The following is a 22849-nucleotide window of genomic DNA, read 5'->3' on the forward strand; positions in this document are numbered from 1 at the left end:
CCTAAATGTCTAATATTAGGGGAGTACTTAACTAAATGGTTACTGCTCATATAAGATTTTTCAGCCAGAAAATGATAATTTGGAGGGCTGAATAATAAGATTAAAAAATATTAAAGATTAAGTGTAGGTGGAAAAAAAATCAGGATTCAGTTTTGAATTTAGAATATGGTAACTTTAAAATATGTGTAGCCAAAAAAATATAAACTGATGAACACCAAAATGCTAATAGTTGCTTATGTTGGAGTGGTGGATTGAGGATCCCTTTTTATCCTTTATATTTCAAACCTCCTATAATGTGTTTTTATAATGAAAATACTAAGAAGGAAAAAATGTACGTTAGTATTCTTAAAAGTTTTTAGGTTTAAATACAATAAAAAGTTGATAAAACAAAATTTCAGAATTAGTTTTATTATTAAAATGTTTACAGACTTTTATATGAAAACACAGAAAAAGATCTTTCTGATACTCAACGACACCTTGCTAAGAAAAAATATGAGCTACAGCTTACTCAGGAGAAAATTATGTGCTTGGATGAAAAACTTGGTGAGTTTTTTTTTTTTTTCCTGATGTTACTTTTCTTTAAAAGTCTGGTTTAAAAAACAGTTTTCTTCTCTTCAGTTATAACATAGATAAACTTAGAAATATGCCCTTAAATTAAAGTTTTTTAGTCAGAAATCATGGGAAAATATATTTTTCTTTGATAATACAAATTTTTACTTAAATTTAGGACCATAAATACTTAGACATAGCTTCATATTTTTCAATGAAGAAATAGCTAAACAAAGCAGCAATACTTTGTAAATTTATGATGATCAATTTTGAATTTATAAGTTTTTGTAGTATATGTCATGCCCATAGCTGTTGTAATGAAATATATTACATATATACTATTTTTGGTGGAAAGTGTACATATATTTGGCTATATCTATAGTATCACTTGCGTTTATAGAGAAAATTATTTTTATAAAGTCTCCTATTATTGTTTCTTACCAGTGATCTTTATGAAAATATGGTCATAACTTAATCTTCTTATAACTTTAAAGTAAAATTTTTGTCAGGACTATAAAAGAGCCCATCTTAAAACTGAATAAATATTTTTAAGATTTGCTATTATGCAGTTCAAAAATATCTGACATAAGCAGTTAGGTGGGTGGAGGTGCTTTTTATTGAGACAGGAAGTATTAAAAGAAAATATAAAAGGGGAAGATTGAAAAACTCATTTCTGGATATTTTAAGTTCAAGTAAAATGTAGGGTAAGCAGGTAAATAGATAAGTTTGTATCTCAGATGAGAAATTTAAGCTAAAGATATACATTTGGGACACATCAGCATATAAATGATGTTTTAAAACCATGAAATCACCTAGGGGAAATATAGAGAATGAGGAGAAGAGGTTCCAGGACTGAGTAAGAAGAAGCCAAAGACATAGGAAGGAAACCCAGAAGTGAGTGTCATTTTGGGAAGCAAGAGAGCAACATGTTTTTAAAAGGTGGATATGATCAATTGTCAGATACTTTCAAGAAGCAAAATAAGATGAGAATGAAAAAACATTGATTGGATTGGCACATTGGAGGTTTTGGTAGCACTGACCCCCCAGAAAGTTTGAATTATAGTGTTAGATGTGGAAGATCGAGTAGGTTGATGAATGATTGGGAAGTGAGGAGGTAGAGACAGGAGAGAATAGAAGTCTTAAGAAGTTTGGCTATTAAGAGTAGTAGAAAAATGGGGTGGTAGCTTAAGTGGGATGTGGGGTTGAGGATTTTTTTAAGCTAGGAGATACTAGCTGTTTTAGAGTTTATTTTATGCCAATGGGAATGAACTCAGATACCAGAACATCCAAAACATGTGGTTTGCCTGGAAAAGGGATGTGATGTATTATATAAATCACCCTCTTGGCATATGGGATTACGTCTCTTAGTGCTGCACTGGGTGGCCCTTGGCGGGCATTTACTTAGAGGTCTAGTCACACAGAGCTTCCTTGGTAGAGCTCTAGACCAGTGGTTCTCAAACTTCAGTCTTTACCTGGAGAGCTAAAGCTCACTGAGCTAGGCTCCTCGAAGTAGGATACGGCCAGGGCTTTTGTATCCTTACCAATTTCCTAAAGTGGTTCTCAAACTTTATTGTGCATTAGAATCACTTGGGAGGGGTGCTTGTTAAAACATAAATTGGTCTGCCCACTCAGAATTTCTAATTCAGTAGGTCTAGGATGGGACCTAAGAATTTGTATTTCTTACAAGTTCCCAGGTGCTGCCAATGGTGCTGGTTGAGAAACCACAATTTAGAAACCACTATTCTACACCATCTTTCAGTCCTTCAACAGTGACATTGGCTTGCCAGCGTTCTTACAAATCAAATCAGACTTCCTGGGATGATTTTTTTTCTAGGAATTTTTATAACACTACTTTAGAAAAACCAAAATACTAGAAGATATTTGACTCTGAAGATGACTTAATTGGATATTTTATTAAGATCTGTTAGTTACCAGCTGACATCCAACAGTGATTCTAAGCTAGAGGGAGGTGAAATTAGAGGGGGGAAAATTGATAGTCCACGTGCTTCATCCACACACCCTCCCCTACCCCACCACACATTCTACTTTGAGAACTTGTTATAAGGAACTTTCCTTTGCTGTTCTTTTTTTAAAAAATATACTTTATTGAAGTATAGTTGATTTCCAATGTTGTGTTAATTTCTGCTGTACAGCAAAGTGATTCAGTTATACATATATATATACATTCTTTATCATATTCTTTTCCGTTATGTTTTTTTAATTTATTTAATTTATTTTTTTATACAGCAGATTCTTATTAGTTATCTATTTTATACATATTAGTGTGTATATGTCAATCCCAATCTCCCGCTTCATCCCACCACCTCCCCCCGCACCTCTTTCCCCCATGGGTGTCCATATGTTTGTTCTTTACATCTGTGTCTCTATTTCTTCCTTGCAAACCGGTTCATCTGTACCATTTTTCTAGATTCCACATATATCCTTTGCTGTTCTAATTCAAATGTGTTAATTGTGCTTTTACATTTATGTCATTTAGAATTTCATGATTAACCTTCATTTTTAATCACTAACAACAAAAGCCATTATTTATTTGGGATACAGTACTTTATATTTAGTCATTGAATATAATATAGGAGAATTAACTTTGAAAAGTATTTCACTCTGCTTGAACTGGAAAAAAATTTATCTTGATTAAAACAATGCCTTTATGATTACACATTTAGATAATTTTACAAGACAAAGTATTGCCCAGCGAGAAGAAATCAGCATTCTTGGTGCAACCCTCAATGATCTGGCTAAAGAAAAGGAATGCCTGCAAGCATGTTTGGATAAAAAATCTGAGAATATTGCATCTCTTGGAGAGAGTTTGGCAATGAAAGTATGTTCTGACAACCGTGGTTTAAAAGAAATGTTTGAACTTGAATCTGAATAAAATAATAGGATTTTCTCAATTTTTTCCTAGAGAGCTAAAACTTTAAAATCTGATTTTGAAATATTTCAAGATAGTCTTAGGAAATATGTGTTCAAATTCACTAGCTAATATTTTTAAATAGGTTTTTCTGTCATCAATTTATGATCAACATTCACTAACAATAATTCAAATATCAAAATGTAAAGCATAATAAAAAAAAAGCAGTGAGACTGATTTCTTTTTAAAAGCACAGCAGAACTTATGTTTTCAGGTAGCCACCTTGGGAGGCAATATGTATATTTCATTAAAACCACCTTTGTAATTGTGTTCAGAACTGGGGGCATGTTGTTACATCATCCTTAGCCTTGAGAGTGGATCACATGGAACTGGTGAATAAAGTTAGATGATAAGCTTCATCCCACATTTCTGTTGTTCAAACAACAACAACAACAACAAAAAGGTGTTCTCAAAAAGGCAGGGAAATATTGACCCCCTTTTCTAGCTCATAAACTGATTCTGAAGGCAATTCCTAAACTGTTTTCCACAGATGTCTTAAGCAAAGGCAGCATCACTGGCATAAGGTCTTTCCCCTCTCCAAGGGAACTAATTCATTCATTTATCCATCCATCCATCCATTCAACAAACATTTATTGACATGTAACAGGAATTATGTTAGAAACTGAGGTTGAGTGGGCATACCTTCCAAAGGCCTATGGTATAATTCGGAGAAAGATAAAGAAAGAGGCTGTTATGATAGAATGTGCTAAGTACCATAATGACGTATGCACAATGTATGAGTGAAGTTTGTCAGAAACATACCTGATTCAGCCTGGGGGTTGGATTAGGGGAGGGAGAAGATCTAGGAAGCCTTCCACACAGTGATGGTGCCTGCACTGCCCTGAAAGATGACTAGGAATTAGCCAAGAAAAGATTTAGAGAAAGGGGACAGTGAGAGAAAGAGTGATACAGACATGTAGAACACCTTTTAGAGAAAGGGTGATCCAAACAAGTAGAGCAGATTATATGAAAGCCCAGTGGCTTTCATAAGAGAATTTCATGAGATTTCTTGATAGTTTAATATGTCCAGAGAATAGAGTGCAAAGAGTTGAGTATGGGGGGATGAAGGGGGGGCGGTGGTAAAAGATGAGATGGGATAGATAAGCAAGAAATCAGAACTACACATGATGTTGAGTTTAGGTTCCATCATCATGGATATAGAGGAACATTGAAATAATGAAAATGAAATGTTACAATTAGATCTTTAAAACATTATCCTAGCCCTTGTTAATCTACATAAAAGGTGGATTATAGGGAAATGAGAATAGTGACAAGGACCCTAGTTAGGAGTAAAATGATAAGAACTGTATTAGGAGAGTGGCAGTATCCATGAGAGAAATAGACAACTCTATATAGGAAGTAAGACTGACAAGATGTGCTTTCTGACTTAGGAACCATATGAATAGTTCCTATGCGTGAAGTAGGAAACACAGGACACAGAACAAGCTTAGAGAGGAAGATTATTGACATGCCTTTGGGACATGTAGTGAAATATTCATAGGCTCTTGGATTTTAAGGTTTGGAGAGAAAATTGAAGTTAATAGATTTGGGAATCATGAGCACAACTGAAGTTATCAAAATACGTGAGGTAGTAAATTTTGGCTTTTAACTTGTTGAAAAGTCTGACTCATTACTTTATAGTTAATACCTTTTAATATTTTTGAAATTTTATGGTATTTTGGGGGGTGGGATTTTGTTTCTCATTATATTCAAACCACTTTTTGAATAGTTAAACATGATTTTCTTTAAAAGCATTAATATTTAGAAACAAATTACTCAATTCTTTCTGAATATCTGTACCCTCTGTTATATCTTGTATTTCACATTTCTTCCATTCTACTAACTGTACCAATATTATCTTTTCCTTCATAAAGAATATTGAGTTGCAAGTCCATTTCAAAATTAAGAGTTTTGTATAGGATTATGAATGTAAACGCATCCATCTTATGAAGGGAAAATAACTTTTTAAAACAGTGTTAGACATTCAAAAGAGGAAATATTCTCTAGAGTGATATTTCAGAGCTGAATTTATCATGCCTTTCAGTGAAAAGCAGTAGTTTTATAGTTTAATCTGGAGATTACAGAAATAAATTACTATGGAAAAGTCTATATTATAGTGAATAAGGTGAATTTTTACTGGTAATCATAGTTTTAAAAGATGTTCTACTACTTGCTACCAACTAAAGTTAGAAAATAGCCAGTTCACAGATTTTTGAATCATAAAAGCCAGAATTATTTGTGTAAAATTTTAGTTTGTTTCTTTTTTCTGAGTAGATTTATGACCATCCTGTCCAAGTTGAATTTTTAACAATTAACTTGAATCTATGTCACTGGTTGGACAAACGTATTGAGGTTGTACAAGGAATATCAAATTGAAAATGATGGCATAAATTTCAACAATTTAAGAAATAGTACTATTTGGGTCATATTAAGAGAAAAATAGGCTAAGAGGATATATTTTTGGATTCTATACAGTAATTTTGTTGCCCTGGATACTTCACAGTGTTCTTAGAGAGTCTTTCAAGATGAATTTCTATTGATAAAGGAAAGTCCTTTTTAGGCTTATAAACCATGTTTAAATTTTAACCAAGGAACTTCTGTCGGAAACACTAGAAGTTCAATTAGCTTTTCAGAATTTATTTAGAAGTGTATTAAGTTATATTTCAAAAGCATGTGTAAATGTTCCATTTTAAGTGGTATTTTCTCTTTGAGTTTTTCTTCCATTGGCTTGTGCTTCTTAAAGGGATTTAACAGTTTTGCTAATGGATATTTTAACCATACTTCGATACCCATTACTGCCAGATGTGGAATCTGTACCATTCTACCAGAAAGCAGAATGGAAAACCAGAGCTAAAAATACCCTAGAGAGGAGCACGTGAATAAAGGAAGATCACACACACACACACACACACACACACACACACACACTCACACACACACCTGTCTCTCTGATGAAAGGAACAGCACTAGTTGGGAAATACAGATTTAGTTTTTCATCTTGCTACTTGGTTACTAAGGATTTGAAAATTTAAAGGGCAAAGTGAAATCTAGGTATTTAGTGAAAGAATAATTTTCCTACTTTTTTAGGACTAATGTTAGTGCTAAGAACCTATGTAAAGTATCTGTAACTAGTTCAGGATCAGCGAGTTTTTAAAGGAGGAGGTGTGGTAATGGTATTGATGGCATTAAGATATTCCCCCTCATTTCAGTCTTGATTGACTCCATTAATTCTACTTCCTCACCATACCCTTGAAAAGGAAGAATAGCAATTTATTTTTTTATACCTTTGCTCTAGGCCTAATGCTTACCTCCTTATTAACTCACACCTAAAATTAATCATATACTTTTATAAGTAATTCCATTGGAAAAGCTTTTTGAAGATGATGTTGATGACATATATATATTATACTTGGTCGAAGTTATTCTTAATAACTAAATTCAGTTTTACATGATTCACTTTCCTGGGTTTTATAACATGAAGAATTGAGGAAGTAAATCAGTCCTATTCCCAGTATAGAACACTACAATGCCAAACCATTGGTTTTCTTCCAAAAACAGGGTGCTTAAGGGGTTCTTGTGTTGCTGGATAACTGCACAAAACATCTTTTAACGGTATTTGATATAATGATCTAATATCATATACCTAAGTATAGTCTTTGCTTAAATGAGATAATCTATTGTTTTTATCCAGTACATATACTCACACTGATATATTAGGCTTTAGTTTTAAAGTGTAGCAAAGAAAAATAGAACATAAATGTTTAAAACCAAATGGAAATCCAAAAGGGAGGGGAAATTCTTTTAGTTTATTCAGTTTTAACAGAAATAACAGTTTAAGATAATTTTTTCTTTAATACTTATATTACTTTTCAAGGAAAAGACCATTTCAGGCATGAAGAATATCATTGCTGAGATGGAACAGGCATCAAGGTAAGTCACTTATTCAACAAAAATGTGAGCACTTATTGGGGGCAAAGTACTATGTTAGGTATTGTACAAAGATAGTAAGAAACAAGGAGCTTAGTGTTATATGTAAGATGATAACTCTCTAATGTTAAAAGGAGGCCTAAGTCTGTTTAGGGAAGTAAAGGGAGGATACGCTGTTTGCCAAGGAAAAGAAAGAGAAAGCATTCAAGGTAGAAAGAATAACAAAGCCCCAAAGAACCACAGATCATGTCCAAGAGCCTCTTGAATGACAAGTAGGTGAGTGTGTTGGAACCCAAAGTGTAAGGGGAGAAATGGAGGAGAGACTAGGTAGGCAGGCAGAGGCCTGTGTTACAGACAAATGAGTCTGTGGGCAATGAGAAATCATTAAAGAATTTTGAGATTTTTATGCCGGAAAGATCAGCTAGGCTGCAGAGGTGATGATAAATTGGGGTTGGGAGTTTGGAGGACAGGAGAGTGGTGTTTGTAAAGGAGAAAATCTAGAAAAATGCCAGGTTTCTGGCTGGGGATGAATACTGGACATGAACCTACGTGAGAAAAGATTTTTCTTTGACGCCTTTGCGATGTCCTTATAAGTATGTGTAGTAAGCAGTTAAATATAAGGGTCTAGAGTGTAAGGGAGAGGCTGAGGCTGGGGTGATCATTTCAGAGTCGTCTGGGTGTAGACAGGGTTGGGAGCCACGGATATGAATAGGAATTGTCTGAGAGAAGGGGTAGCGTGAGAAGAATCAGGAGGCTAAGGGTTAAGCTCGGAGAACCATTCATTTTTAAGCGGGCAGAGGAAGAGGAGCCTGTAGAGGAGACTAAGCCATAGCAGCTAGAGGTAGGATGAAGGCTTTCTTATACTTGAACATCAGAAGTTTTGAAATGCTTAACAAATCACTGACTACCGTGTATATTTGGCATCCTTTTTTATAGTGAAATGTTGGCAACACAGAGGAACTTCAGTGCACTATCTCTGCAGTGTTTATTCCTACAAATTTAAATGTATTTAAAACTTCTTCAAATGTTTTCATGCTAACTGTCTATCTTCTGTCTTGTGAAAATTTGTTATTCTGTTCCGGTAAAATGTCTCTTCTTATGTACTATTTGATTTGTGGAATAGACAGTCTACTGAAGCCCTAATTATGTGTGAACAAGACATTTCCAGAATGCGTCGGCAATTGGATGAAACAAATGATGAACTGTCTCAAATTGCCAGGGAAAGGGATATCTTGGCTCATGAGAATGACAATCTCCAAGAAAAGTTTTCTAAAGCTAAACAAGAAAACCAGGTATACTTGTTCCTACAATCTTTTTCTCCAAGAAAAATAGGTATTTCTTCTGAGGCATAGCCCTCATTTCATTTTGTAGAAAAGCTCAGGCTTTGGAACTAGCCATTTTTTACCTTTATTACACAGAATATGCCACATAATTTCTAAATGAAATTTTCAGACATATAGTATTAAATATCAGAGAAAAGAGGGAACGGGAGTATAATAGATTTGTATTAAACCTTAGGAAGTACTTCCTTAGTGAAGAATAAATATTTGAATAAACCAACAAATGAAGATAACCTTCCGAAATTTTTAAGAAAAGTGTAGATTTATTTGATGGACTGTTATTCTGTTTGAATATGAGTATACAGACCGTGATACATTATTTGGTCCTCCTTAGCACTGTGATTCTTTTTAGGAAAATTTCTCTTTTAATTACTTCCTCTCTAAGCCAGTACAGTTCAGCTTTATCCAGAGCTCTCATTACCAATATCACTTTTAATTTTAACATTAAAAAATTCTACTTGGAAACTTTCTTTCCCCTGTAAAATTTTTGGTCCACATAATTTCCCTTGCTTTGCTATCACTCTCAATGTGTTCAGTTTGCATCATAAAAGTCTGTATTTTTTTAACTGTTAAATATTTTAATTTATATAATCAGATATAAAGTTGCAAAACTTGGTTAGTTATTAAAAAGTTGCCTGAGGTGTGAAAGTACTGTGTTCAAAAATTAATGAATAATGGGATCCTGGAACAGAAAAGGGACATTATGTAAAAATGGAAGAAATCTGAATAAAATATGGACTTTAGTTAATAATGTATCAATATTGGTTCATGAATTGTGACAAATTTACCATACTAATATAAGATGTTAATAATAGAGGAAGCTAAGTGTAGGGTATATGGGCACTCTCTATACTATTTTAATAACTCTTCTATAAGTCTAAACTATTTTAAACGAAAGTTTATCCTTTAAAAGTTAATAGCAATAAAAACAAGAGATGTGAATTTATAGGATCTACTATAGTGCTCTATTTATAGCTAAAGCAAATAGGCTAAAGGTAAATATAAGTTATATTTATGAAAATTAGATTAAAAACTCTCATATTTACCACCCAGAGTTACCCACTGTTAATGTATTTTTTACTGATTTTCAATGTACTTAAAAAATTTTTATACTGTCTTTTACATGAACTTTTTAATGTAGCTGGGATAAAACCACATGGCACTTTATATCATGCTTTGTTCTACATGAGAAGACAATAGAGTGGAGTGTTTAAGACCCACTGAGTTCAAGTCCCCTGCCTGGCTGTGTGATCCTATCATTTAACTTCTCTCAGTTTATCAACTGTAAAAATGGAGAGTAGATGAGAATATGCCTAACAAGAATGTAGAGTGTCTAGCATAATCACTAGATAAATATTTTTTAACAGTTATTAGCTTACTATAACATCATAGTTGTTTGTTATACCTTCATAAACATCTTTTATAATCAGAAGAAAATTAGTATCATAACAATATACAAATGTTCAAGAATAGTTTTTTCCTTTGTTTGGGTCAGAGGGCCCAAGAGTAGAAGATGGATCCCTCTGTAGGGATCTACAGAGGACTGCAGGTTGTTAAAAAACTCCTACAGAGGACTGCAGGTTGTTAAAAAACTCCTACAGAGGACTGCAGGTTGTTAAAAAACTCATATCATATTGCCAACAAACACATGAAAGGATGCTCAACATCACTAATCATTAGAGAAATGCAAATCAAAACTACAATGAGGCATCACCTCACACCGGTCAGAATGGCCATCATCAAAAAATCTACAAACAATAAATGCTGGAGAGGGTGTGGAGTAAAGGGAACCCTCTTGCACTGTTGGTGGGAATGCAAATTGATACAGCCACTATGGAGAACAGCATGGAGGTTCCTTAAAAAACCAAAAATAGAACTACCATACGACCCAGCAATCCCACTACTGGGCACATACCCTGAGAAAACCATAATTCAAAAAGAGTCCTGTACCACAATGTTCATTGCAGCTCTACTTACAATAGCCAGGACATGGAAGCAACCTCAGTGTCCATCGACAGATGAATGGATAAAAAAGATGTGGCACATATATACAATGGAATATTACTCAGCCATAAAAAGAAACAAAATTGAGTTATTTGTAATGAGGTGGATGGACCTAGAGTCTGTCATACAGAGTGAAGTAAGTCAGAAAGAGAAAAACAAATACCATATGCTAACACATATATATGGAATCTAAAAAAAAAAAGGTTCTGCAGAACCTAGGGGCAGGACAGGAATAAAGACGCAGACGTAGAGAATGGACTTGAGGACACAGGGAGGGGGAAGGGTAAGCTGGGACGAAGTGAGAGAGTAGCATTGACATATATGCACTACCAAATGTAAAATAGATAGCTAGTGGGAAGCACCCACATAGCACAGGGAGATCAGCTCGGTGCTTTGTGACCACCTAGAAGGGTGGGATTGGGAGGGTGGTAGGGAGATGCAAAAGGGAGGGGATATGGGGATATATGTATACGTATAGCTGATTCACTTTGTTATACAGCAGAAACTAACACACCATTGTAAAGCAATTGTACTCCAATAAAGATGTTAAAAAAAAGAAAAAACCCGTATCATAAAAGATTTGGAAAGCAGAAACCTTAAAAAAAATTTCTTCCTCAATACCACGATTTTAAACAAATTGAGTTGTTTTTAGTGTTTTGTCCTGATTTTTTTCAAATATACATTAACATTTTTCTCTGTTATTAAAAATTATTCCAAACATTTCTCATGAATGCATAGTATTCTGTGTGGTTTTACCACTATGTAGATACTATTATTTACTGCATCATTCACCTAATGTGAATAAATATTGTCACATAGCAAATAATGCCTTAATAAACATTCTTTTTCATTAAATTTTATAGATTTAGTTTCAAATTGAATCAGACGCTTATGAGGTTTCTTTTTTAAATTAAAAAACCTTCTAAGTGGACATGGGTATTGTGAATACCCAAGCATCCATCTCCCACCTTTAACAAAAAGTAACATATTTGTCTTTCTTGTTTTTATGAGCTTTTAAAAATGTGTCTTATGTCATCACCAGGTAGCAGACCACAGATTTGCTTTTCTCAAATTTACATTTACTCTAATAATACATGGAAACGCCCATTCCTTACCATATTGTTGATTACTAGTAAATTTTAACTTTTTTCAAGTATTATCCACTTATGCTTCCTTTTTGTGAATTGTGTTTGGGTTCTTTGCCCATTTACTGTTTAGACTCTTGTGTTTTCTCACTGTCTTTATATGAGCTTTATATATTAGGTATATTAATTTTTATTTATCATATTTACTGTAAATATTTTAAAAAATTTTTATTGTGGTTTTGACATAGAGCAATTTTTAATTTTTTGTAGTCAGATCTAACTGTCTTTTTCTCATAGGCACTGTCTAAAAAACTGAATGATACTCATAATGAGCTTAGTGACATTAAACAGAAGGTTCAAGACACTAATTTGGAGGTTAATAAACTGAAGAATGTATTAAAGTCCGAAGTATGTATATATATATATTTTCACCTTGGCTCGAGATACTTGAGTTTTCACTAAAGCTGTTGATTGATTGTACTCATAGGGACAGCTGAATCAAGTGCATTTCTTTAAGGCATAGCCTATTTTAATGTTGACAATTACGTGTTAACTATATATTTAGAATGTCACCAATGTCCAGAAAGGTAACTCAAGGATACACCCCTTTTATTTGCCACTTAGCCATTTTAGATAAGCAGAATCCTCCTAATTGGATGAAGAACAAGGGGCCAGAATCAAGTTGGGCTCACTTATATTTGGAAATGGTAGTTTACAGTTACAAACCTTTGACAAAAGAGGCTCCACCTGATTGTGTAGCAGATCAGAATTGATCACTCTGTTGTGGAGCCACCTGTTTCTCAGAACCAGAGGGCAGATGGCTCTCTTCTCCATTTCTCTGTTAGTAACCAGTCGACTAGGCGCACGTCGACTGGCATGTCTGATATCAGATGATTCCCGATAATTTGGGCACATGTGTGACAACCCTGGAATAAACAGACAGCTAGACCAAGGATGTTGGGTATGTCCATTTGATAAGCTATTATATAAAATAGTGTTGGATTGACTACTGTAATAAGTGTGGTGTTACCTACTTACATAACAATCAAACCATTAATACGAATTCCTCCCCCCAAACAGTTTTCCTCCTTGTATTTAACATATCATGTAATTTCAGTCCATAAACATATCTTGAGCATTTATTTATGGTGTACATAAGACCATTCAGGACTTTGAGAGATGAGAGATTCTAAGGACTCGTGAATTGCAACCCTTGTTTTCAGGCAGTAAGGCAGCAGCCTCATGTTGCCAAAGCAGGTGATTTCCTACCCTTCTTGAGTTGAAGGTGCTAGCAATGTAATGTCATAAATGGACAGAAGCTTTGGAGTCAGATAGGTCTGACTCTTCCTCTTACTAATGCCGTGGACTTCTATAGGCCACTCAACCTCCCTCAGTTTCAGTGTCCCATCGGTAATTGGGAAGAACACCCAAGTGAGTAAGATAGCCTAGCACAGTGAGCCATCTAAGTCTTTTCTGGAATAAGGCAGAATATAAATAAAAGACTATCTGAACAACATTTAACGTAGTAAGCTTTCAGTCAATGTTAGACACGTCCCTTTTTCTCCCTAGCCTGTCGCATTACCTGAAATTCCACCATTAGGGAATGGGGCTTTTAGATTCTGGAATTGTATTTTCAAACATCACACATCAAACTCCTCTCAGCTTTTAGCATCCTCATGTGAGTTCTTTTTTGAGACTCGGTTTCACAACATAGCCGGGTGGATCCAGGCACTCCCCTGAGAGAAAGGATCACGGGTCCATTTTGGTAGGGAGGTCCATTAAGGATTGTCGAGTACTTTATTCATCACCCATCCATTCAGTGTGCAGTATGCTGGGCGCTGAGGTGAGAGAGTTGAAAAACTGCGAGGAAACAGAATGGCACCCCTGGCAGTGGGGACAACAAGTAGGGGGGGGGAAAGTAGGTCCTGTAGCTAGAGTGGAATGTGAAGGTGGGTGGTAAACTGTATTTTTAGGAAGCTTTCATCACAGCATACACACAGAAGTTATTTGAAGAATTGCCTTTTAGAAAGATTGTTCGGGAAATGTTGGGAAAAGAATAAATCAGAAGGGTAACAAAGGAGAGGGAAGAGCAGTTAGGAGAGGCTGTATCCATGATTCAGACAGGAAGTGCAAAGGATTCCAGCTGAGGCAGCAGCTTTGCCTTTGCCCTGGTGGAGGGGTTTAAAGAGCCCAGTGGTCAACCAGAGGGAACTGGTGGGGAAGCACCAGAAAGAGGGAAAGAGATCTGCAAAGAGAGAACTGGAGAATACCAAAGATCAGTTTCACTTTCTTTATAATGTTGCCCATCTTGCACCCCACACTGCTCTGGCTGCTTTGGGCAGGTACAAAAAAGGGTAAACTGTGGTTGCTGGCTGCTGGGAGGGAGGGCACTAAGTGGTTAGAGGGCAGAGAGACGTTTTAATGCAGTCTTTTTCGCTGCTTAAACTTGGAACCATATATTACCTAGTCACAAAGCCAAATTTAATATAAAAATGATTCCTAAGAAAACTGAATTCAACATAAAAATGGTTCCTATCTTCGAGGAATCTGAGGGGTTATTGGGGAGATGGTACATCCACAGCTAACTACATAAAGCTATAAGGCAATTTTAAGAGAATGACACACACAATAAGTGCTACAGAAAGTTAAAGAGGGTAAAAATTAACGTGGGTAAAATTCAGTTTATGTATATTATATCATGTAACTCCCAAGTACATACTCTGTACACAACTGTTATTTTTAGTGCAATAATAGAAAACACACATCAGATTCCTACTGGCACATTTGGAATATCTGAATCTTAAAAGCCAATACAGTAGTTTAGTATGTTAACTTGTTAATCAATAGACTTGGCAAAGATCCTTCATATTGGTCAAGGTACAGCCAGACCACAAGGTGGCAATATTAACTGAATTTCAACCAGTCTCATGATTAATCATATTTATGAGAAAAATCTGATTTGAAAGCTTTATACAATTAGATGTTGTTTATTATAATTTGCCTTATACAATTAGATGTTGCTTATTCCAGTGTTTCTGAACTGTTTATTAACAGGTAGGAGAGAAAGAGATCTAGTGCCTTTTTAATTAATTACCAAAATTATAAATGATTTTTTAGAATGAGTTGGCCAAACCATACTACTAAAATAATTTTTTAAAAGTAGCTTCATAATTATTACTCAGTGTAATATATTATTTGAGGAGCTGATTGTTTTCCTTTAGAAATAAGATCCTACTTTAGTCAGTCCATCATGATAGAACTTTATCATGATAGATTCTAACAGTGGTTCTATATTGTATGCCCAGTATATACATGAATGTATATTTATGAGTAGTGTTTATTGGCATAGGTTTCATATTTTACTTCTGAGCAACTTCAGGCAAGTTATTAGAACAGTGAGCAAAAGTGAATCACAGAACAGTCCATGATCGAGGAAATTAAGGCTGGGGTTATGAATGAGAGGCAGGAACCGGATAGGAAACACGCCAAACCAGGAGAATTATCAGAAGCTGACGCTTAAGATATGCAAGCAGGCAGAAGCTCTGTAGCCGTAGTACAACCCAGAAGAGCAGTCAGGAACAAGGGAATACACAGATACAAAAGGTCAGGTCAAGGCAGAAGCTCAGAAACCAGACCAGCAAGTAGTCAGTAAGAAGCTATATGGAGGCAATGAGGATTTTGTTTGAACAAAAGCAAATATAAGAACATATTCATTGAGGTCTTGAAGATAAGAGTGGAAACTTTACTAGATGAGTGAGTGTGACTCAGGAGCCAGGGCAGATCCTGGTCCCATTCCCTTTTGTTAATTACAGGATGACCAATTTTCTAAACTGAGAGTAGAGATAGGAGTCCTTGAGATTATGGTACCGTTGGTCATCGTTGCAAGTAAATTCCCAGTGACCTGGCAAATAATGTTTAATTTGCATCACATGTTTAACATTTTACTCTCCTAAAGTAATACCTAAGATTTGCTTTTTAGGAATCTGAGAACCGGCAAATGATGGACCAACTCCGAAAAGCCAATGAAGATGCTGAAAACTGGGAAAATAAGGCCCGTCAAGCAGAGGCAGATAACAATACCCTCAAATTAGAACTTATCACTGCTGAGGCAGAGGGTAACAGATTAAAAGAAAAAGTAGATGCCCTCAATAGAGAGGTCGAGCAGGTAAGTTTGGTAAAATATGCTTGTAGTACATCCTGTATCATATTTAAAAGAGTTTTGTTTGGCTTTCCGTAAATTAAGTGTATAAACGAACACTTAAGTTATTTAAATATACTGTGAATTGTAGTCTGTTAACTGTTCTTCGCTCTGGTTCTCTGATCTCTTACCTACTCTACAACTAGAATAATCTTTAGCATTTTCAAAAATTAGAAACTATTTCAAGCATGAGAAAACGGTGCCCTCCCCAAAAGTAATATAAAAGACCCACATATGCCCATCTCCAACGTTGAAGGATGCTAACATTTTGCCATATTTATAAAGAATATATTTATTATTTAAATAAAGTCTCTCTTTATTTAAAGAAACAAAACATTGCAGATACAACTCCTCATCCTTTCTTCTCCTCCCTCCCTAATGGTTGGTATGTAGAACTTTCATGTCAGTTGTATAACTCTTTTTCATATGTTTGTACTTTTTCTACATATCTATCACCCACAAATGATGTATAATGTTTTGTGTGCTTTAAGTTTTTTTAAGTGATAATATACTGTAGGTATCTATTTGCAATTTGCCTTTTTTGCTCAATATTATAATTTTGAAATGTATCTATTTTAATACATATAGTGTACATCTAAACAGTTGCTTCTATAGTCATTGAATAAAATACTTTATTTTTAAAATTCATTCCCATACTAAAGGACATTTAACTGTCTTCACTTTTTCTATAATAAAATGCTGCAACAACAGCATTTGGTAAAAGTTACTGAGGTAAATAGGCCTTTACTGTGAAGTTTTGTGTTTATCTGTCTATGAGTTAGGCTATGATTACTGTTTACTGTAGCCGTGCATGTCAGAGAGGCTAAAATTCCTTCTGGTGTCCTTCTTTGTCTCCTCTGTTGTCTTTGGGTTCACTTGGAGACTCCTTAAATAGAGTCTGAACCTTGTAGTTCTTTCAACTGTGACCTCCTATTATTATACAGGAGCCCTGTTGATGTGGTAGTGAAGTGTAGGTGGAGGAGACATGTTCTGTTATCCTACGATTAGGTCTTAGTCTTTTAGTGGGCCTGTGCCCCTGGGATGTGACCTTCACAAGTGTTTCTCAGTTTTTTTCTCCCTTAGATGAGGTAGAAAGGCTTGAGAGAATCTGCGTTAGGTACTACCATCCCTCCACATTGGTTAGGCTCTGTTACAACCATGTTGGTTGTGCTGTCACAAAATTATCTCCTTTGGGGGCAGACCTTTGTCAAGAAGGACAGAATTCTGTGGGATTATTCAAAATGGTTACTTTTCCCCTCACCCTGCTAGAAGCATGAGGGGATTTTTCTCGGATGTTAATCCTGAAAACCCAGTGGGCTCCAGGGGTTCTAATAACTTGCCTGAAGTTGCTCGGAACTAATAAAAATGTGGGATTCTCCTCAGGCTGGGAGCCCAGGAGGATGTATCTCTCAAGCTAGTTCATGCTCAGTCTCTAGCAGGTGGTCAATTACCCTTTAAGTGTTGCTACCGGTTGCTAGCTCCAACGGCAGTTTCTCCTCCTGGTAAGCTGCAATTCTCTGTATTTACCTTTCTCTATATTTTGGGTGCAGTGATTCGTTTTATGTCTTCAGTTCTCTGATAGATCAAAGAAGAGTTGTTTATTGTCATATTTTCTGCTTTTTTCGTACTGTGAGCATGGGAGTGATGATCTCTAAGCTCTTTGCATGTTGGAACAGAAACTGGAAGGCTGCTTGTTTATATGATTAGAGACTGGCTGGATTATTTAGTGAAATTTCTTTCTCCCCTTTCCCCTTGAAGTGTGAAGCCTCTGATGTTTCTCCTCAGAGGTGCAGCCTTGAATGCGTCCACAGTTACCCTGCAATGACAGTGGTTTTGGCAGGGCCTTTTTTGACTCTTTTCCTTTACTCCACTCAGCTGTTAAGCCCAACTAATTTCTGGCTATTTGCTTTATTGTTTTCAACAGTGCCCTCAAGCACAAATTGCTTCATAGACTGATTCAGTTAAATTTGGGTTGTTTTACAGGGATAGCTTTTGAGGTCAATGTTTGAGTTTTTTCTGAACCCGAGAACATTCTTCTTAGCAGTCTCTTCCCCTAATTTTCGCTGGTAAACTAGCTGACCTATGGTCGAGCTTGTATCTCTTAAGAGTTTACCATTCTTTTTAAAATTTCTTTTCAACATAGCCTTGAAGTAGTTTCGCCATACCTTCCATTGTTCTTGAGAGTGCCTTAGACTTGAATTTTCCTATGGTCAGTTGTAAATGAAGTAAAGTTCCTTTGGAAGAATTTAGGAGCTTCCTGCTTTAAGGCCTCTCTCTCTCCCTGGGCAAAATCTCTGAGCCCTGGCTCTAAAGCTGGTGTGGGGACAGTGGTGCAGTTCTCTATGAGTGACGTGTCCGCTTTAGGATCTGGGCACTTGGAGGGGATGGTGGGTATATGGCTGTAGCCTCTGGCCTTCTCAGCATGCCTCTCCAGGTATGGAACCTCTTCCTTATGAATAACCTGTGTCAAGGAGAGTCAGAGCCACAGTGTTCTCAGTATGCCACAAACAAGATAGAACCTCCATCCCATGTGGAGAGGCTGGGCAGAAGAAGGGAGCCCCCATCTCCCAGACATTGTTGCCAGAAACTTGGCCTGTGAAATAAGTAGCTTTTGGAGTGGCATGAGAACTGCTGATAGCCTGCCTCTCCTGGGAATACACTATAGTTCTTGACTGAGTACTGAGGGGAGAGGGAGCATTGTTTTTAGCTGCACCCACCTGGAGTGGAATTTCCATCATGCTGAGCTGGGTAGGGGGAGAGAGGGTCATACTTCAGATGCCACGGACTTTTCCTGTTCCCTCCCAGTTTTAGTTGGTTTTCTTAAAAGTGTTTCTTCATTTAATGTATGTTCTTAAGACCATTTCCAGAGACTATTTAAAGACCATTTAAGGTTGCTTTTTTATAGTTTTCACTACTTTCACTGGTTCTATGGAGCTGCTCCCATTACCATGCCAGAAATGGAACCTTATTCTACACAGTTGATATGTTTTCATTTTATTTTATGTCAAAATAATTTTCTGATTACCCTTATGTTATTTTGCGGTATTGTTTAATTTTCAGTATTTGGAGATTTAAAAAAAAATACCTTTCTAGTTACTGATTTTTCAGTCTTTTACATTTATTGAGACTGTATGGCTAGCATATGGTCATCTTTCTGGGTTTTCCACGTACACTTGAAAATAACGTGTGTTATTTTGTTGTTGGGTAAAATGTTCTATAAATGTCTATTGGGTCAATTTCATCAATAGTGTTTTTCAATTCCTATCATTACTGAGTTTCTGTTTATTTGTTCTACCAACTATTGAGAGAAGAGTGTTGAAATCTCCAAATATATTTGTGCATTTGTATATTTTTTCTTTCAGTTCTGTCATGTCACTTCATGTATTTGAATCTGTGTTATATTACTTCTTAATGAATTCATCTCTTTATCCATTGTAATGCTTCTCATTCTGTAGTATACTTTGTAAGGTATTAATATAGCCACTTCAGACTTCTTTTAATTATTGTTTGTATGGTATATCTTTTTCCATGCTTTTGTTTTTAATCTTTCTATGTCTTTATGTTTAAAATAGTATTCCTTTAGACAGCATATGGTTGGATCTTGCTTTTTTATCCTGTCTTACATCTGTCTTTTAGTTGTCTTTGGACCATTTATATTTAATGGAATTATTAATATAGTTGTGTGTAAATCTACCATGTTATTGTTTTCTATTTGTCCCATTTATTTTTTTGTTTCCTTTTTACTCTTTTTCTGCCTTCTTTTGAGTATTTTTTTTTAGTATTCCATTCTATCTCTATTATGACCTTATAAGCTGTACATCATTATTTTTTTCTGCTGATAATTCTGGAGTATAGGCCATGTATCTTTTAATTGTCACAGTCTACCTTCAAATAATAGATTACTTCTTAGTACCCCTTTACTTCCCCCTTCCATTCTTTATCCTGCTGTTCCTCCATTTTTCTTCTACATATATTGTAAACCCCATAGTACATTATTATTTTAACTTTAAATAGTTATCTTTAAAGAAATTCAAATATAAGGTGAATGAAAGACTTTTTTATTCACCCACATATTTACTGTTTCTCATGCTCTTCATTCCTTTGGGGAGATCCAAGTTTTCATCTACTATAATTTTCTTTTTGCTAGAAGAATTTCCTTTAAACATTTCTTCTAAATAAAGTAACAAAAAATTTAACAAAAAGTAAGTAAAATAAAATAAAGTGGTAAGAGCTAAGTTATTTTCAACTGAGGGGGAAAAAAAAGTTTCTTCTAGTATGTTGGCATTGAATTCTCTCACATATTGTTTGTTTTAAAAAGTATTTATTTCACCCTCATTTCTGAAGAACCTCCTTTTTTTACACGTCTTTTATGTGTTTGTTTTCTTTACACACTTCCTACCCCACTGCTGATTGGTTTGGAAGTTATATGTTCTCAATCTATTCTTTTAGCAGTTAAAATTGTAATATGCATACTTAACAAAGTCTGTTGTTAGTATCTCCAACCTTCCTCCTAAACAATAATATATGGTATTGAGAAAATTTGAATACTGAGCACAAAACTACTGCTTACTAGATCTTGTGCCCTCTCTCTTATTTTCTCTTTCACACACACACACACACCAATCTTTTATGATACTGTTGTGTACTATTTTAGTTCCACCTTGTTTTTATATTCTTAAAAATAAATCATTACTATTGTTCTTATTCTTTCAGGCAATCCTTATTTGTATCTACCCATATGTTTACAGAATTCTTCATTCATTGTTGCTTCTTTTTTTGTCATGAATACATTAAAAATCATCTGCTTTAATCACTGTAAATAACTCTTGCTCAAAGACCCTTATAAATAATTGGTATGCTTGTTTCAATATCAGTGTTGTTTGTTTTTGTCATTGTAATATGACAATATTGCTATCCTTGATCCTAAAACCTTGTGATCAAATCCAGGAGGGTTGACTTTAGGTGATATTAAGGGCAATAGTGATCAGGGCCAAGAGTTTGGTATAAAACATGCTCAACCCAATTCTAAAAATCCAGTTCTCTGCAGAACTTTGGCAAAATATACTTAGCAGAATATATGTTACTGAAATTTGGGATTTCCTAAGGATACATTTTTCTCTTTTTCTAAAAGGAAAACATTTTTGAAGACATTTAATATGTGTTCACATGTCTGAGTAAATGCATTTATATATTAAAACTTGTTCAAATGTAAGGAAAAGAGATCTACTCCAGCTAGTTCAAGAAAGCAGGAGTTATTGTAAAAACGCAAGTGGAACATGTGGGAGAAAGGATTTCATGGGAACTATTACGTCCTAAATCTGCCAGGAATGGAGACTAGAGGATCGTTTTGTGATAGAGAGTAGCTCTCAAGACCTCCACAACCCAGCCAGAAAATGTTGTGCTTCACTATGAATGGTCAGGGAGGTGCATCTGCTTCTACAAAAGGACTCTGAGTTATCATAGGCATGGAACAAACATTATGTTAAAGTTTAGAATTGGGTATGTTAGGGTAAAGTCAGACTCCAAAATTGGGTGAAGCCAGACCAAAGTTTTCAGTTTCTTACAGAAGACATTTTTTTTTCTCTATCCAGAGACTAGGTCAAGATAAACTTTTGGTTGTCTCTCTGTGAGGTTGGGTGGATTTTTTTTTCCTGGAGCCTCCTTTCAAGGGTCCCAGATTATGTGGAGATCTCAATTCCAACTCTCCATTAGTCCTAAATTCTTGTCTCCTAGTCTTACTTGAGTGTGTTAAGCCATTCGCCATTACTGGGTCTTCCAATCCCCAACTCTTAGCTTCAGACCTGCTCATTTGCTCCGTGCTCTGGTTTTGTTTTCTCTGTGTTTTGGCATGTGAGAATTTCTCTTTCTTACCTGCAAGTTCAAGTATGAACTGCAAAAATAATTTTTTATTCTGTTTTATCCAGAAGATTTTCCTCTTAGCTTAATCAGCTATTTTACTAGAACCTGAAACGTCCAAAACATTCTTCTCAAAACACAAAACCGATCACATAACCTACTCTGTAAGATCTGTCAATTGTAATAAAGACCTAAATTTTACATGGCTTACTAGGCTCTATTTTGTAAATTGTATACCTTTTCAACTGCACCTCCTATCACTCTTCCCTGTAGTCTCTGAGCTGTAGCCATACTAGCCTTCTTTCTGCTCTTGCTTTGCACTTAGCATCCTCTGACTTGAAAAGCCACCCTCCCCAACACACTGTATATCTACTCACTTTTCAGATCTCAGTTCAAGTGTCATTTACTTAGAGAAGCCTTTCCTGATTTCCCCGATCCCATCAGTCTAGGTCACTTTCCTGTGTTCTACACTTTTTTCTCTAGAAATATTTGCTTAATATATATTTACATATTCATCTGTATGATTATTTTATTAATGCATGATTCCCCCATAGTCTGTAAACTTCATGAGAGCAGAGACCATTTTGCTTACCATTGGATATGCATCTAGGCACATTGACTGGAACATAGAATATACTCAATAAGTATGGAATGGATGGGCGGGTGGGTGGATGGATGGATAGAAGGTTGTTTGAAGAATGAGTGAGAAATTGAGTGAGTGAGGAAGGAAGGGAGGCAGAAAGGTAGGAGTGAATTGTGGCCAAATAACTTATTCCAGGAGCAATTTTTTGTGCATTGTACTTGTAAAAACGCTTGTAAAAGCAGAAACATTTCTTTATTTGTCTTTCAGTTCTGTTAGTCTCACATAATAGCAAATACTTCTCTGTAGGTGGCAGTGCACTTACATAAGACATTTTTCTGAAAGTAAAGGGGGGTGTGTGGAATTATCTTGAACATTTGA

The 22849-nt window shown here is 35.5% G+C and overlaps 1 protein-coding gene across 9 annotated transcripts in view; it reads left to right on the forward strand.

Moving 5' to 3' along the window:
- The window catches only part of TSGA10 (testis specific 10), a 109309-nt gene that overhangs the window by 64684 nt on the left and 21776 nt on the right, over positions 1 to 22849 (forward strand). For all 9 annotated transcript variants that reach the window (XR_005022467.1, XM_036873722.1, XM_036873720.1 and 6 more), the window contains 6 exons: positions 428 to 543; positions 3234 to 3388; positions 7353 to 7408; positions 8529 to 8697; positions 12132 to 12242; positions 15814 to 15999. Coding sequence is in view for 8 of the 9 variants with exons in the window: in XM_036873722.1 (XP_036729617.1) it covers positions 428 to 543; positions 3234 to 3388; positions 7353 to 7408; positions 8529 to 8697; positions 12132 to 12242; positions 15814 to 15999 (793 nt within the window). In the remaining variant the exon portion in view is untranslated. The remainder of the gene's footprint in view (positions 1 to 427; positions 544 to 3233; positions 3389 to 7352; positions 7409 to 8528; positions 8698 to 12131; positions 12243 to 15813; positions 16000 to 22849) is intronic.

The sequence above is a fragment of the Balaenoptera musculus genome, chromosome 13 (genome assembly GCF_009873245.2).
Source record: "Balaenoptera musculus isolate JJ_BM4_2016_0621 chromosome 13, mBalMus1.pri.v3, whole genome shotgun sequence".
Lineage (NCBI taxonomy): Eukaryota > Metazoa > Chordata > Mammalia > Artiodactyla > Balaenopteridae > Balaenoptera > Balaenoptera musculus.